The sequence below is a fragment of the Ursus arctos genome, unplaced genomic scaffold (genome assembly GCF_023065955.2).
Source record: "Ursus arctos isolate Adak ecotype North America unplaced genomic scaffold, UrsArc2.0 scaffold_19, whole genome shotgun sequence".
NCBI classification, from domain to species: domain Eukaryota; kingdom Metazoa; phylum Chordata; class Mammalia; order Carnivora; family Ursidae; genus Ursus; species Ursus arctos.
Genome location: NW_026622863.1, coordinates 23,245,696 through 23,262,559, shown reverse-complemented (window position 1 = coordinate 23,262,559; position 16,864 = coordinate 23,245,696). Strand labels below are relative to the sequence as shown.

General features: G+C 53.1%; 2 protein-coding genes across 3 annotated transcripts in view; one reads left to right on the top strand and one right to left on the bottom strand.

The window, feature by feature from the left end:
- Positions 1-3,819, top strand: part of SMPD3 (sphingomyelin phosphodiesterase 3) — a 77,354-nt gene extending 73,535 nt beyond the window's left edge. Inside the window, exons 6-9 of the mRNA XM_026495082.4 lie at positions 262-351; positions 655-718; positions 2,634-2,796; positions 3,061-3,819. Of these exons, the coding sequence (XP_026350867.2) occupies positions 262-351; positions 655-718; positions 2,634-2,796; positions 3,061-3,162 (419 nt within the window). The 3' untranslated portion in view covers positions 3,163-3,819. The remainder of the gene's footprint in view (positions 1-261; positions 352-654; positions 719-2,633; positions 2,797-3,060) is intronic.
- A 3,122-nt stretch (positions 3,820-6,941) lies between these two features.
- PRMT7 (protein arginine methyltransferase 7) overlaps positions 6,942-16,864 on the bottom strand; it is a 44,620-nt gene continuing 34,697 nt past the window's right edge. For both annotated transcript variants that reach the window (XM_026495078.4, XM_057314194.1), the window contains 9 exons: positions 16,442-16,577; positions 15,397-15,480; positions 14,796-14,843; positions 14,060-14,149; positions 10,281-10,442; positions 9,093-9,167; positions 8,147-8,307; positions 7,360-7,456; positions 6,942-7,166 (listed from right to left, as the gene is read on the bottom strand). In XM_026495078.4, the coding sequence (XP_026350863.1) occupies positions 6,990-7,166; positions 7,360-7,456; positions 8,147-8,307; positions 9,093-9,167; positions 10,281-10,442; positions 14,060-14,149; positions 14,796-14,843; positions 15,397-15,480; positions 16,442-16,577 (1,030 nt within the window). In that variant the 3' untranslated portion in view covers positions 6,942-6,989. The remainder of the gene's footprint in view (positions 7,167-7,359; positions 7,457-8,146; positions 8,308-9,092; positions 9,168-10,280; positions 10,443-14,059; positions 14,150-14,795; positions 14,844-15,396; positions 15,481-16,441; positions 16,578-16,864) is intronic.

The following is a 16,864-nucleotide window of genomic DNA, read 5'->3' as shown; positions in this document are numbered from 1 at the left end:
GGGAGCCAAGAGGGACAGCAACCACTGTCCTCAGGATAGCTCAACCCAGGGTTGGGAGGAGGGGGCTTCACTCTCGAGGGCATAGAAAACCGGTAACAAATGAACCACAGTTTCATCTGGGACCACAGAACCCACCCAGAGGCCATTACCCGAGGGACTCGGTGGTATCTGGTCAGAGTAACTGATGAGAAGCAGAGGCAGGCAGCCCTTAAGGACAGACACCCTGTGCCCCCAGCATTCCCTCTCTCCCTCCTTGCACAGATGACAAGCTGGAGCAGCAGCACTCCCTGTTTACACACTACAAGGACCCCTGCCGCCTGGGGCCCGGAGAGGAGAAGTCCTGGGCCATCGGTGAGCTGGGGCTGGAGGCAGGGTGGAGGGTGGGGGACATTAAGGGGGGCCGGGGCAAAGGAGGGGCACTGCCGAGGCCTGAACCCACCATGCTGAGACCTGACTCTACACCAAGGCTGGGCTCCCCACAGGCTTCCCAGGGAGAATTCAGGCCCTGCCCCCAAGACCCCACTCCAAGGGGTAGGGGCACTCAACTGCCCAGGCCTGAAGCCCTCACTCGGGTCTCCTGCCTCAGAGAGGCGGCCCTCCCAGAGGCTGGCCGGGCTCTGCCCACAGTGACCACTCTTGCCTCCTTGTTCCCAGGTACCTTGCTGGACACAGACAACCTCTACGATGAGGAAGTGTGTACCCCTGACAATCTGCAAAAGTGAGCAGCCATCGGCCGTGCTGCCACGGTCGTGCAGGGGAGGGTGGTTCCCAGGGCTGGGATAAGCACTGAGCCCCAACTCTGGTGTGGGGAGCTGGGTTGTGCCAGGCAGAGCTGAGAACACAGTTCCATGGGAAGGAAGCCTGTGAGGGCCTCAGGGACTGAAGCTGGGGTGGGTGGAGACTGGGCCACCCTCACGCCCCAGGGGACCAAGGAGAAGCCCCCCACCAGGACAAGGGGCTCACAGTGGCATTTCCTACATCAGCACCAGAGTCCAGGCTCTCTTTGGAAGAGCTCGGCCTGCCCGGAGCCTCATCCTGTTGAGGCTCTCCTGAGAACGGGAAATGGCCCAGAATCTCCCTGGGCGAGGCCAAGGGCTGCTGAGACCCCTGTGGAAGGGCCGTGGGGATGGCATGTGTTGCAGGGATCTTGGCAGCTGGTAGCCACCAGTGAGGCAAATTAAATGAGCAGAGCTAACACAAACCAGTGTTTTCAAAGTAGAGACAGTTCCATCCCAGCCGAACTTCATACTTGAACCTGATGAGACTTCCATAAAGGGCACATTTGAGAGGCCAGCAGCAGAACCAATTTATAACTCGCAGCCTGAGACTGCACAATCATGGCAGTGGCTCCTCACAGCTAATTTGAGCCAATTAATTAGATTATAGACTAAATTTGAAACATCATCCTATGCCGAGAAAATTATCTTTTTATGAGATGATGATTAAAAAATGACTATCAGTAACTCTTAGATCACTGATGCTGGAATTAATTATCAAAGGCAAAGGACAGTAATGGATTATATTTCTGAGACATAATGATGTTCTGCATGTCATTAGTGTATTTATCTCAGGGCTGATAAAGACCTTGTAGAAACCCATGTTTGCTGGCTGTGCGTGTCCAGGCACTAGCTGGCCTGACGGGCCTGTGCAGTGTCTTGTCGGCGGTGCCTGCTCTCTGCAGGTCTCCCGTGAATGCTCTCCACAGCGGGTGCTCAGGCTGCAGAGGAAACCTGGCAGGAAGGGAAGAGCAGACAGGAAGTCAACAGACCTGGATTCAGGGTGTTAACACCACCACCCCCTCCCCGAGCACCTTGCACACCCTGTGATCCTTGACCCGCACTTAAGCACCCACATCAATTTCCTTCCTCCAAGAAATGGGATGGCAGACACATCCCATGTTGTTGTTGTTTCAAGTTTTATTTAAGTAATCTCCACACCCGATGTGGGGTCCGAACTCACGACCTCAAGATCAAGAGTCACATGCTCTTCCTACAGGCGCCCCCCAACACTGTTCCTTTCTCAGCATGCCTGGTCCCCAAAGTGTCTTGGGGCCCACAGCGATCATCCTTGTGTTAGACCAGAGCTCGGGTGTGGTGGCATAGCCGCTCAGAGATAGACAGACCCAGGAGTCCAGTCACGGGATAGGGTCTGGGTGCTCTCCTGGCTCCCCCAGCCCCGTTGCCTTGAAACAACAGTCCTAGGAGGTCTGGGGACTTCTAGGAGCGAAGAGTCTCTGAGGTTCCCTGCAAAGACCCTTTCCCAAAACAGGCCCCCCCGACTGGCTCCGAGCAAAAGCCCTGTTCTGCACCTCTGTCTCCAACTCGGCCCCAGTTCTGGGTGATGCTGTGTCCAAACTTCAGCCACAGCCAAGTCCAAGGTGGACGTGGGACATTCCTGGACAGACTCTGGAGTGGCAAGGGCTCAGCCAGGAATTCACAGGCCTACACTGAGTTTCCCTCCACCCCAGGCCCTTTCTGGCTCCACAGGAAAGGCAGATTTTAAACACGGGGTTTGGTCTTACCTGCTTCTCTCTCTCTTGGGGATGAGAACTGGCTCCACACTCAGGATCTGGGGCCTGGGGAAGGGGGCAAGGGGCTCACCTTGCTTCCTGTGCCTTCCTGTGTGTTGAGCAGGGTCTTGGAGAGCGAGGAAGGCCGCAGGGAGTACCTGGCCTTCCCCACCAGCAAGAGCCCTGGGGCAGGCCAGAAAGGACGCAAGGACCTACTGAAGGGCAACGGCAGGCGCATCGACTACATGCTGTATGCAGAGGAGGGGCTGTGCCCAGACTGGAAGGCTGTGAGTCTGGGGCGGGCCGGGTGGCCAGGCCATGCCTGTAGATAGGGGACCCTTGCCCTGCACCCCTCAGCACGGTGCTGTCCTCTGAAAACAAGATCGGTCTGTCCCAGAGACCCTGAGGCCCAAGTGATACTCCCACCCCTCTGTCTCCAGGAAGATCCTGGCCAGCTCCAGCCCCCACCCCCTGCAGCCCCACTCCTGCCCTCCAGGCCCCTCCTTTGCAGGATACCCTCTGGATCTAATAGGGATGCTTCTCCCCAACAGGAGGTGGAAGAATTCAGTTTTATCACCCAGCTGTCTGGCCTGACCGACCACCTTCCTGTGGCCATGCGGCTGATGGTGTCCACAGGGGAGGAGGAGGCATAGACCAGCCACATCATTCCGAGCAGTGGGGCCTCTGCCAGCCCTTTGAGCCGCAGCACCTCTCTGGCCATGTCCCCTCCAGCGAGCACCCCCGGTGCTGGAGGAGGAGGGCAGGGACCTGGGGGGAGCCTCGGTCAGTCCCAGGTGAGCTGCAACCAGCGCCACCCTGCACCTCTGAGCACTCACCGTGGACAGAGGAGTCAGGCTGGCCTTGGGAGCCGCAGCTGCCCAACAGTGCCATTCTTTCGAAACGTGATTTTCTACAAATCTACAGCACAACCTAGTTTGTAACCCGGGAGTTAGTATGAGAACCGGGTTTCTGTACTCTTTGTATCTCTTCTCAAGCTTCGTCCAGGGTTCATTATTTTTGTCTGCTGCCCTGTCGTCTCGCATGCCTGCACCCTCGCATGCACGCTGCCCGCATGTCACGTGCCACGCCGTAGCCACACAGACCCCTCACTCGGGCCTCACCCAAGGCCAAACTCCAAACACGATCAGAACCAGCCAAAGAAGCATTCCTGGGCACAGGGCCGCCAGCTCCTGCCTCCAGTCCTTACGGCTAGTGAGCAGGGACCCGTGAGGGCTGTGTCCACTTACCAGCAAGCCCAGGCTCTTCCCAGGGTCTTGCATTCAAGGGCGATTACATTTTAAAAAGAAAAACAGAAGAAGTTAAGAAAACCACCCTTCACTTTAGAGGGTCTGCAAACCATGAGGGAGAACACTGCTCGGGCTCCCCTCTCCCAGGCAACCAGTGCCCCAGAGGCTCCCCCAAGAGACTTCAAAGTGGGCAAAGGGAATCTGAGGAGAGATATCACTTTTTCACAGGAAGAAGGGGCGGGGGGGGGGGGGCTTCAGGTTTTCCAAATGATAGATTTATAGCTTCTCTTCTGTCAAAACCAATGCATCCTCTTCTTTCTGCCTGATCCCATTTCTCTTCTGGACACCTCTCTGGTTTGGGACCAAGCTTTCCCTGGCTGAGCTCAGGAACTGTCTGCCTGTCTCTGGGTGAGGCTGCAGCTCTGTCCTCCCAGGCCCATCCTTGAAAAGTGACCCAGGGGCCCTGGATGAAGGGGCAGGAAGCCAAGGTGCAAACTGGCCTATCCCCTCACCCTCATCAGTTGTGGAGGCTGGGGGTGAAGGCCAGGGGCCACTGCTTGCCTGGGGCAGTGAGTGGTACCGGTTGGCATCCAGGCCCGTAGATGCCCACTCTGCCACCGTGTGACCAAGGCCAGCCCTGGGTACCTGGGCAGAACATGGCAGAGTTGGCAGGTGAGGTCCGCAGCTCCCCACTCCACAGCAGCACTGCCTCTGCCCACCTGCCTTTTCAAACACACCTGGGGGTGTTCCCCACGGTCATGCATGGGAGGGCAGTGCCTGTTTCCCGGTGTAAGGACCCTCCAACTCGGAGGACTGTTCTTGACAAACCCCCCTGGTCTCCCCTCCTTAAAGCGCCCTGACCTTGTGCCCACCTGGCTCAGAGCCAGCTCTGCCCAGCAAGGCTGGGGAGTGCACCAGGACCCTTCGAATACTAGAAGCCTCCTGGTGCCGGCACGCTGACGGTGTGCCTTGTCACCCACTTGAGCTACACGAGGGGCCAAGCAGCCAGCCAGAGGCAGGCCCTGTGCTGGAGGAGGACACTCCTGAGAACCAAACACACAGGGGCACTGGTTTGTCCAGGGCAGTGTCTGGGCTGAGAGCTTTGCTGCCAGGAACATTCCCTGACCAAGCCCCCAGCCAGAAGGGGCTGCTCACCACTGACCGCACACTCCCACCTGGGCTCTCTGCTGTGCCTCTCCTCCGAGGGCCTGGCCTTCAGGGCCCTGACTAGGCTTCATGGGGTCAGGGGGCCCCCCACTCCCAGGAGCAGCCAGGATCTCTGCTCACACAGGCAGGGCCCAACTGAACATGCTCGACTCCTGGATGGCTGGGACTGAGCCAAGACCCCCAGACTTCGAGTCAGCTATGTCCAGGAGAACAGGAGAGACAGAGGCCAGGATTCCTGAAGCAGAGAAACTCCAGCCCAGCCTCCATCCCTCCAAGGAGCCACCTCCCTCCCAGGGCAGCTCTATGGGAGCAACGGCACAGGGGCACATGCTTCTCTCCCTACTCACAGGGCGGCCTTAGGCAAGTCATACCTCCCTGTGCCTCGGTCATTTCCTGTCCTAACAAGGTTGCCTCTGCCCAGCCTGGCCCTGGCACCTGGAGCCGGGCCAGCCTGCGTCCCACCTCCCCTCACATTTCCCTCTGGCGCAGCCTCAGCACTGAGGCCACCACTGCCCAACCACACATTTCATCAAGGCTGTGGACTCCTAGGACCATGCACAAGCCAGACTTTTCCATTTTGATTTTTTTAAAAAGAAAATACTATCAGGATCTCAGATTCTGTGGCATCTAGGCCTAGGAGGGGTGGACAGGGGTCATCCAAATCCCCACCCAAGGCCCCATGCCTGCCCCAGGCCCGGCCTCCTCCAGAGAAGCCAGGAGGCAGGGGTCAGCTTCGGAAGGAAACGGTCATTTCCATTTGTCCAAACCACCTTGAGTTTTAAGTATGAATATTAACCTTGATGCTTTTTAACTATTGTATTAACTTGCTGAGATTTAGAAATACTGTTTTAAAAAAGAAAAAAAAAAAACCAATTTTTTAATTTCTGTATTTTTTTCTGTATTGTATCCTCATGGGACATTAGGGGTTTTATATGGTAAGCACACCTAAGGTTTTGGTAAAAATATTATCAAATATATATCCAGACGATTCTTCCCTAGAAGAAAAACAATCTTTACACTTGATAAAATATTTTGAAAAGAGAGGTGTTTTTTCCCTTTATTGGTGCTGAACGGAAGGATGGATAATAAGAAAATAAAACTGTGAGGCTCAAGACTGGCATTCTCTTATTTGAGGGACAAGCGGGGGCCAGGCTGTGCGGGGCCCGCCTTTCCTGCCTCCCCTCTGCAGCATGGCTAAGTCTGCCCTAAACCGCCAGAAAACCAGGCCACCTGGGCTCCTACCATCTTCTTGTTCCCTCTGGGAACGAAAGGCACCCTGAGTGGGGAGAAGCAAGGCTGGGTCCTCCTCAGGACTCTCTGGTTTTCCCCAGCAAAGCAAGGACCAGGCTGGGGTGGGGTGGCTACATAGTGCCCATCTGCCCCAGGCCTCCAAGGCGGCGGCAGGTCCTTTTGCTAGAATGGGGTCACACAGGAAAAGGCTTTACCTCCTGGCTCCTCCTCCTGATGGCTGGTTTGCTGGGTCTGCATCTCAGGAAATGCTTTGAGACCACCTCTTCCCTATCCTCTGAGCAGCAGCCTGATGTCCAGGTGTCAAGCCTCAGCCACCTGCGGATGCGGCACACCGAGGCCAGACACTTATGGATATACCTGGGTAACGTCACCCAACACAAGGACGGCCCTGCCAGGCCCAGGACCTAGCCACAAGTCAGCATCTCTGCCTCTAGAAGCCCCTCCCAGCTGGAGCCAGACAGGAGGGACCCAGAATTCCCAAGTAGAGGCCAGGCCGGCTCCCGCACGGACAGCACATCCACCCCGGCTCTGCACAGCTGAGAGCACACAACCCGCCCGGCCCGGCCAGCTCCCAACACAGGGACACTGCCACGTGAGAGTTTTCTGAGCACTTCAGAACCACGGCAGGCTCCAAATTCAGTCAGCAGCTCGTGCTGCCCCTCAAACCCAAAGCGAGGAACTGGAGATGCAAAAACGCAACAGGGAAGAGGGCTCCTCTGAGCCCAGAGGTCTAACTGGGCCCTGAAAAGAGAGGGGCCTTCACGCCATTTTGAGCCCAGAGCCCTCGGGCCACTTTATTTCTCAACAAGTGAGGGTCAACACCCGTCTTCCACGGTGTCTGAGAGTGTGAAATCCATGGTGACATCTCCGGTGTGGGGGTGGAACTCCACGGTGTAGCTGACGGCCCGAGGGCTGCCCCGCGGCGCCCTGCAGTCCGGGGTGGTGAAGAAGTACACGGCCTGCTTGCAGTGCGGGTTCCAGCAACAGTCTTCCTATAGGAGCAACAAGAAGGCCGTGAGGGTTCCTGGCACCGGACCCCCTCCTGGTCGTCTCCAGCCCGGGCAACTCGCAGCAAAAAGCTGCTGTTCAGGGCCAGGTGACCCAGGGCCGCCTGTTCCAGGGACACCCAGAGCAGTGCCAGCTCTCGGGGCTGGTCTGCTCTGGGACTCACGCAAACAGCACTACCTTGTCCTCTGCAGGCTTCAGGAGGCCGGTGCTGACAGTGCTGTCCGGGGTCAGGTGGTATTCCATCCACAGGACGGCCCCGTGGCTCCTCCCAGGCCTGGGGGTAGGGGGATGTTGGGCCAAAGACAAACAGCCAAGCAAGAGATAGATAGGCAGAGCCACAGCTTCCCTCTGCCTTCCAGAAATCTCTGATCTTTCCTTCCTGCCAGGTCCGGAGACTGCTAATACCACCTGGCTAAAGGCCACTTGGTAAAACGCTGAGCAAAAAGAACAACCCAGAGCCCTGCTTGCTCCCTGCAGCCTGGCCAAGCACTTAGAGGAACCATGGGGCCAGGGTGTGTCCTCAGGGAAGCAATGAAGGGAGCTGGAGCTGGATGGCCCAACTGTGCCTCACAATAGGCAGCCCTTACCAATTCCTAACCTGCTTTCATTCCCAGCAGAGTTCAGGGAAAATGGCCCAATGAGTAACTATAGCAACCAAAAAATCACGTTTCTCTACACCTCTGATCGTCATGACGCTGAGCTCAAAGGGAGCTGCAGATGTGGGGGGCTGTGCAAAGCCCACGTTGGTTCTCCCTCTCTACCTGCACACACTCAGGGGCTGTGGGGACCTGCTACAGACTCAGGGCCACTTTGGACCAGGAAGGGCGAGGCCCAGACAAGGAGGTGATCCCACCCACATGAAAGCAGCCGAAGTAAAGGCTGAGTCACCTGGGCAATAACTAGACAGAAAGCAGGCCCCTACCATCTCTTCCCCCACTTGCTGCACCCTGGAAGCTGTTCTCACCTCCTTAGCTCGATGGAGCCCTCAGCACGGAGCGGGTGCAGGGGGACCGGGTGCCGAAAATCAAAGGTCAGGATCTGCTGGGGCTCAGACAAGCGTCGGCATGGGTACTCCCACAGCGGGTGGGGCTCGGCCTCCTTGCTTTCCCTGAAGTCCAGGGCACGCTGAGAAGGTTAAGGGGTGTGTGTGTGTGTGTGTGTGTAGAAACAGACACAGAGCTGACAGTCTAGGGAAAAGGGGCTCATGTCCAGTCTCCATGGTCTAGGTCCGTGGTCCTTCACCTCCTTGGCCCAGGTCCCTCAGAGTAACTGCTGCAGTAGGTTCCTGGGGCAGCGGGTCCTCACAGAAAAGACCACAGGCACCTGGATTAGACCAGCTGCCTTCTCCATTCCCTGCTAACGTGCAAAAGTGTCTCCTCAGCGAGTCACTTCACCTAAGCCTCATTATCTCTCTATTAAAATGAGATGACAGTGCCCATCATATGAGCTACTCTGAGGACCAAATATCTGCACTGGTTAAGAAAATTTAAAAAAACCAAACATCTGGCACTTGGACACTTGCCCATTCACTGACCCTTCCTGAGCACTATACCGGCCAGGTCACCAGACATGAGGGTACCAGTCTAGAGGGAGACAGGAGTCACAGTGCCTGGAGACACTAGCCTCCAGCTGAGAACGGGAATGGGCAGGGAAGCTTCCCCACAGGTGTTCTCTAGGCTGCTGACTGAAGGTGACACAAGAGTTGGCGGCAAAGAGAGTGTATAAAGCCAAGCAGTGAGGGGGCGCAAGGTGCAGCCCAAAGGGCAGGGGTGATGGGTGGGGTAAGAAACTGGGCCAGACTCAGGATCTACAGGTTCACTTGCACTGTGTCAAGTGGGAGGGGCAGGATGCTGTGGCCGCACGGAGTGGGTGGGTGGGACACTGCAGGGAGGAACGGTGGCCCCACCTACCTTAATCATGTCATCCATGATGTGCACATCAAAGCCTTCGCAGTCACCACAGGGACTCCGGATCCTCCACAGGTCCTGTGAGGAAGGCACAGCCCTTGTCGACACCCAGCTGGGGATGGACATCAAAGGTTCTGTAGGACAGCACACTGGCATCCACACCCACCCAGAGACACGGAAGCATGGTGACAAGTGCTCAAGAAGGATCAGTGAAACCAGGCTGGGGGTGCCCCAGCCCCAAAGTGAGGCACACCTTGCTGCCCCCACACACTTGGAAGAGACCCCAAACTTGAAGGGGCTCAGAGATATCAAGGATCCAGGATGGTCATTCAAATCTGCCCAAGTCTCACATGAGCCCAAGTCCACTCCTACAGGGGGCAATCGGCCAGAGCCACTGGGATGGGGTTTCTTTGGGAAGAAATCTATAAACTAGTCCCTGAGGCTCTGCATCTATGAACAGAAAACGAGGACAATGGAAGGGACCAGAAGTGCACGCAGGCCAACCAATTCTGTGTCCCATTTCCAGGATACATGCCTGGGAATGAGCGTCGTTCCCACAATCCCTCCCAGGCCATGAAAGCCAGAACTCCTGTGGAATCTCATCAGGTAAATCAACAACATGGAAGATATGCCCAGAAAATAAGTGACAGAGCCACTGAGCTGCCAATGGATGCTGTTGCTCTTATCAAAGAAATATCAAAGGAGGGTCACTCTACTTCTCAGGTTGAAAGCATTTCAAAATCCTTTCAGAAGAAACGCCTTTCCCAAAACCACTTTGTGACTGGTTCTGCTTTGATGAGAAAATTAAAACGAAGCTTTTCAATTTTTTCTTGCATAAAGAAGCTGACTTTCCATCTCAAAATGCTTTTAACAACTGGAGCATCAGCTCTTAGTAAGAGCAGAGCAAGCCGCACAGCATGTCTTCTGAAACTCTTCATTTATATTTTTTAAATTATTCTGATAAGGGATAACTGTAAAATGACAACACACAGCCACTTCCATTTCATATGCCAGATTACCGCACTTGTACAAAGGCAAGCCTTTTCCATTCAACCCTGCAGTGAGCTGATACAGAAACGCACAGACTCCTATCGTCAGGACTCACACTGCTCCATCTGCACCCAAGGTCTCTGCAAGAACACAAGGCCCCCCGCCTCCCACCCCTTCTGCAACAATGTCGGGGTGGCCTACCCTGAACTCCACGACCACAGCGTGCAGCGAGGCAACCTGAGGCAGCACCACAGCGCCAGGCCCCAGATGCTGGTCCACGGCAGTCCGCACATACCAGAAGTACAGGTTGTGCCACGGCAGCAGGCTGGTGGCAAAGAACGGCTCGCCCAGGAGGAGAGAGACCTGGCAATCAAGGCAAGAGGCAGGACCAAGGCGTCAGAATGATCCAGCTAAAGAGCGAAGGCAGGTTACAAGTTTTGTGGGAAGCATGGAAATAAAAAGGCATTCACTCACTCACTCACTCAGTCACCAACAAGCATGCCAGGTCTGCACTTGCCCTGAAGGACACAAAGATGAGAAGCAGACATGAGCCCTGCCCTCAGGAGCGCAGAGGGGAAGAGGGAACAGACAGGGCTGGGGCCATCCTTGTACAGCGCAGTAAGCTCTGACAAATAGAGGCGAGGAAGGGATATGTGGAGGGACCCCAGAGGGAACAGCATCAGGAAGGGCTTCCTGAATGGTATCCTGTAGGTAGATCGCCACTCATAGCTTATCATGACAAACTGTTATCAGTGCTCCTCTAGCAGGTTTCCTCACTAGGTTTTCAGCACCACGGAAGTGGGGACACTGGCAGCACAGTATCCCCAGCACCCTGCAAAGTACCTGGCCCTGAGCAGATGGTCAGTAAATGTTTGCCAAGTAAATGAACAAACGCATGACTAGGAGCCAGAAAAGCAGAGGACAGAGGATTCTAATGGAGGGATGCAAGGGCAAAAGCACCGGAATGAGAGCAAGGCCCTTCAGGAGCTTGTTACATGAGCAAACAGGATAGAACTGGTAAAAGGGTGAAGCCACAGAAATGGAGAGGAGCAAGGTAGCCTAAAGCAGGTGATGACAGGTCAAGGGGACTGGACTCTTTCCTGGAGGTAAGAGGGGATCTCTAAGTGCTTTCATCAGGGGTTCAAAATGAGAAGGAATGTGTTTTAGAAAGAGCCCTCTGACAATCATGAAGCATGTGGAGATACCACCCACAGGGAGCATGGGCACAGGAGAGGACTTGGCTGAGTACTACAATGGTCCAAGCAAGGAGCAGGGACTGCACAGAAGGAAGGACGGGGAGATGTGGCAGATGCTGAGGAAAAGGGCACCCAGGGGTGGGCCCCAGCAGATGGGCATCAAGGCAGGGGCCGGTCTGAGACGACATCTGGGTATCCAGCTGAGGTAAGGACGATGCACAAGGAAAGGAAATATTGAAGACAGAAAAGAGCTGGCCCTGCAACACTGGAACAAGGCAAGAATGCCTTGTCTCATCCCTTCTAGTCACCACTCTAGTGACCTGGCGGCTCGCCAGTGCGCCACTATCAGTGGCTTACAGAACCGGAGTACTTTTTTAACCCTCATCTATGAGAAGGACAAAAAAAAGTGCAACTTGTACTGAATGTTCAGACAGCGGCATTCATTGCAGCCAAAAAGTAGAAACAACCCAAGTGTCCATGGTCTATCCACGGCATGGAATATTCTTCAGCAGTAAAAAGAAATGTAGTACTGATTTATGCTACAATGTGGATGAACCTTGAAAGTAGCCAGTCACAAACAGACCACACATATATAATTCCATTTATGTGAAATGTCCAGAATCTAAAAATCCCTGGACAAAGATTGGGTGTTGCCTGGAGGCTGGGAGGATGGGGGCGAATGGGAAGTGACTGCTAATGCGCACAGGGTTTCATTTTAGGTGATGAAAATGTTCTCAAACAAATTGTAGTGATGATTGTATGACCTTATGAATATACTAAATCACTGAATTTCACATTTTAAGTGGGTGAATTGTATGATATGTGAATTATATCTCAAAAACACTCTTAAAAAAAAAAGGCATGGGGGAAAAAATGCGCAAAAGAATAGCTATGTCACCAGACTAGACATGGAACAGCTAAGGAGCACATGGAAAGGTGTTCAACATCACTAGTCATTAGGCAAATACAAATCAAAACTATGAGACATTACTACACACCCGCTAAAATGACCGTAATAAAAATGACAGTACAAAGTATTGATAAAGATACAGAAAAATTGGAACTTTCATACATGTTACCAGTGGGGATGTAAAATGGTACAGCTGCTTTGGACAACAGTGTAGCAGTACCCAGCAATTCCAAGCTTACGCATCTAAGAGAATTAAAAACATATATCCTCACAAACACATATATCGATGCTCACAGCAGCAGTGGGGCACCTGGCTGGCTCGGTCAGAAGGGCATGGGACTCTTGATCTCGGGGTCATGATTTGGAGCCCCACGCTGGGCACAGAGATTACTTGAATAAATAAAAATTTTAAACGCATTTAAATTAAAAGATCTAGCTGCATCATTTCCCTCCTAAAACTAAAGAAAAAGAAAAAGAAATGTTCACAGCAGCATTATTTTAAAGGCCAAAAATGGTTTCTGAAACAATCCAAAATATCCACAACAGGGGACTGGAGAAACAAAACGCAGCACAGCATACTATTCAGCATTAAAAAGGAACAAAGTCCCAGCATATTCGACAACACGGATGAACCTCAAAGACATGACCAGTGAAAGAAGCCCAACACTAAAGACCACATATCGTGTTATTCCACTTACATGAAATGCCCAGAAAAGACAAATTTAAAGACAGAAACCAGATCGGTGCTTGCCTGAGGCTAGGGGCTAGGTGATGGAAATGCTCGAAAACAAGAATGTGCAATAGTTATACAACTCTTCAAATTTACTAAAAATCATGGAATTGCACATTTGAAATGGGTTAATTTTATGGTATGTCAATTCTCAGTAAAGCTGTTAAAAAAAAAAAAGTTGGCAAAGCAAGATGATCGATTCCAGCTTGAAGGGCCTGTGCCGTATGTAAGGGAAGCTACCCAGTTGGCACTTGGACATAAGAGATTTGCTGACCCAGCTTTGGCGGCCAAAGATTCCCTTATGGGGAAAGGACCTGATCACCAGAGAGGAGACACAGAGGGAGAGGAGACAAGGAGAAAGCACCAAGAAACATTGCTACGGGAAGGATTGAGTGAAGGAACAGAAACCTGTGAGAAGCTGAGAAAGAGCAGCTAGAAAGATAAAAACCTGGAAAAAGCAGTCTCTCCTTCTTTAAAGATTTTGAGAGAGAGAGAGAGAGAGAGAGAGAGAGCATGAGCAGCAGGAGAGGCAGAAAGAGAGAGAGAACCTTAAGGATTCTCCAGGAGGGCGGGACTTGACTCCATGACCCTGAGATCACAACCTTTGCCAAAACCAGCCACCCAGATGCCCCTAAAAAAAGCAGTCTCTTAAGGACCTAAAACAAAATGTGTTAAGAAGGCCTCTGTGTCATGAGGGTCCAGGAGGCTGGTGAGAGGAAATGTGTGGGAAGACTGTGTTTAGTTTCTCAGGTCACTAAGGGGTGGGAGTAATTTCAGAGGCCCACGGGGCAGGCTGGGGGTGGTCAGAGGACCAACTGTAGGGGACAGAAGATTAGAAGATCAACCGCAGCAGTGGCAGGAAGTAAGGAGAAAAGCGAACCAAAACACAGGAACAAACAGAGCTGGAGTGCTGTGAAGGGGAATGCAGAGAGGACACGTCCCCAACAGAGCCACTCTGACCTCCCTCGGAAGGAGCCGAGATGAGCTAGAGTGAACCTGCACGCCAGGCCTCTCTGCCCGCCTCGCTTCGCCCACAGAGCAGCTGCGTCAGGTGTGGGAGCCACCATGCAGCCCAAGGAGAGAAGCGGGCGCTCAGGCCAGCGCAGTGCTGCCCATGCAGACACACAGAGCCCTCACCACTCACCTTTTTACCCTCCAAGTCTGCAGATGTTAACGATTCAGGCCGTTTCTCTATTATATTAATTTTATCTTCCAAGTGATTAGCCTTGAAAATCTAAAAAAGAGAAAAAATGAAAGCATTGTTTCTGTACAGGAAAAAAAACATCTTAAAGTTGCCTTGTCCGTTTGCAGTTTTCTGGCCAAATAGTTCTAGAAGACCACTTTTATCTGCTTTGTGAAAATTCTCTCCCCCAGGGGCATCCTGTGCACCAAGGATGAGATTACTAGCAAAATGCTGTAACGGCAAAAGAAATTTCTCTTGCAGGTATATGAGCAGGACTCAGCAATAGGCTTGTAGTTCTGGGAGCTTCCTTCAGAGAGGAAGAAATCAAAACCAATCACTGGCCAGGGGGAGAAATACTGTCACAGAACCAACCAGTCAGGCCAGCTTATGAGCAGTGACTCCCTAGGCACCGGGTCGCAGAAACAAATCATAAATTCAGTTGTATCACTGCAAAAATTTTAGTTTTGTTAGTTTTATGTGAAGTGAGGAGAAAAGCCATAAAAAACAAAGCAGAGTCTGAATGTTTGCTGCTATCCAGTGACAGCCCAAGAAGATTTCTGAGCCAGCTCTCAAGATGGAGGGGCTCTCACTAGCTCCCTTAGTGCCAACACAGCATCAACGCAATCAGACCCAGACGCAGAAAGGCAGGCCCCGAGCCGGTCCCCTCGTTATTTCGGTAACAACAATTACCACTTACTTTTTTCATCAGTCTGTGCGAAGCAGCTGAGCTCTCTACTGTAAATACCTAAAGAGAATACCATGCCCTTAGTTGTAAGAGATTCACTTGACAGAAAAAGAAATTAAAGATTAAACACCAACAAGATCATTCCAAGGTAGAAGGTACCACCTAACCAAGTCTACCCATGCTCATTACCCACAGGGACAGCAGCACCCCTTTTTTTCCTCCCCCCAAAGACTTTATTTATTGGGGTGGAGGGGGGGAGAAGCAGACTCCGTGCTGAGCACGGAGCCCCACACAGGGCTCTGTCTCCTAACCCTGGGATCATGACCGGAGCCAAAGACAGACGTTTACCTGACTGAGCCACCCAGGCGCCCCTGCACCCCTCTTTCTACACTGACTCTAGCAAGGTGCAGCCTCAGATACCAGAGCTGCAGCTTTATGGGAATAGCTACGGCCTGACTCCTGCCTGAACACGGAGGCGAACCCCAAAGCCCCCACATCTACGGCAACTGTGCTTGCAAAGAGCTTGAGTCACAGAACTGTGTTCCCAGACCATGTAACATTCGAACTCAAGAGCCGCCTTCAGGAAACTGGCAGAACGGCGCGTGTCCAGTACCTGCTCTGCCCCAAGGTGATGGGCCAGCAAGGAGAGCAGACTGCCGTCACTGATGCACAGGCACACACTGTCGGGCTTCAGCACCTGCGGGAGAAGAGCCACCTCAACACAGGCTTTCTTACAGCAGGTCAAGAAATTCTTGCTGGCACACTAATGGAAATACTTCCCTTCTCCTGACCCCACCAACTCACTCTGTGATCCTTCAATCTGTTTCTACGCCCTCAACACCCAGCCGGATCTTCTTGTGTCCCCACAGTCACGCTGGCCTTCCAGGCAGCACGCAGCCCCCGCCCTCCAACATAGCCGCCTCACCCACCTCCCCCGACCCAGACCTCACTGTCAGGACAGACTCCTCAAGCTCTCCTAGAAGGCCCAGCTGAAAACCTGCCCCACTTGCTGGAAGCCACCTCCCAGTCTACGACAAGCCTGTTCCCTCTGGGGTAACAGCGCAGACAGCGGTGGGCCTGTCCAGTGACTCCCCAAAGGCAGGGATTACTTTACAGGTCCCAGATCCCTGTGACAGAAACTGAAGATAGTTGGGATCTTCCCTTCTGCAAAAAATGCGTGCATTTGCATATGTGCACACATATTTCTGCATACAACTCCAAGAGGTCCAAGAGACACCCCTGTGTGTGGTCCTGGCCTGAGATACCCCTGAGCAAAGGTTTTTTAGGCAGGAGAATTATATAACCAGATTCACATTTTAGAAAATTTTAGAAAGGAGGCAGATGAAAGGAAGGATGGGGTGGCTGAATCCACTGGGATCACCCGCAGGGACTGCTAGTGACCACAAAGGCAACATGTTTAGAAGAACAAAGGCAGGGGCCAGGGTAAGGCTCCCAGGCAGAGGCTCTCACAGGAGAGCAGAGAACAGCCCTCAGAAAGTCCAGTAACGTGCTCCCTGACTCACCACCTGAGGGCCCACCCAGAAGCCACTCGAAGACCACGGAGCACAGAAGTCAAAACCAACGAACAATAAGCAATCAATGAGCTGGGGCCCATGGGACAAACTTGCCTACAACCACTGAAGGGGCTAGACACTGACCGTCCTCAGGGCCTGGACATATTGATCAGTTCTGTCCTGATCGTTGATCTCTCCAAACCGAGGCCGGTTCCAGAGCAGGTGAGCTTGGCAGTCACACACGGGGCGTGCTGGGGAGACTCTCCCATTCTTTTCAGGGCTAGGCCAGGAAATGAACAGAGACACATACATGATGAGCATGACCTGCTAGGCACATCCACATCCGCTAGAGGGCATGAGTCTAGGAAACGGCTTGTAAATAGGCATTAGAGGTTAGAGGGCCCCCCAATTCAAGACTTCTCATCTAGGTCTCTTCCAAATGGGGGCCCCGCAACCGGGGCAGCCTCTTCTGAGTGTACAACAATGGGCGCTAGCACATCCCATCACAAAACTTTTATTCTAACTTTGTTCTGTCACAAACCTGCCCACTTGTGCCTCCACAAGGTT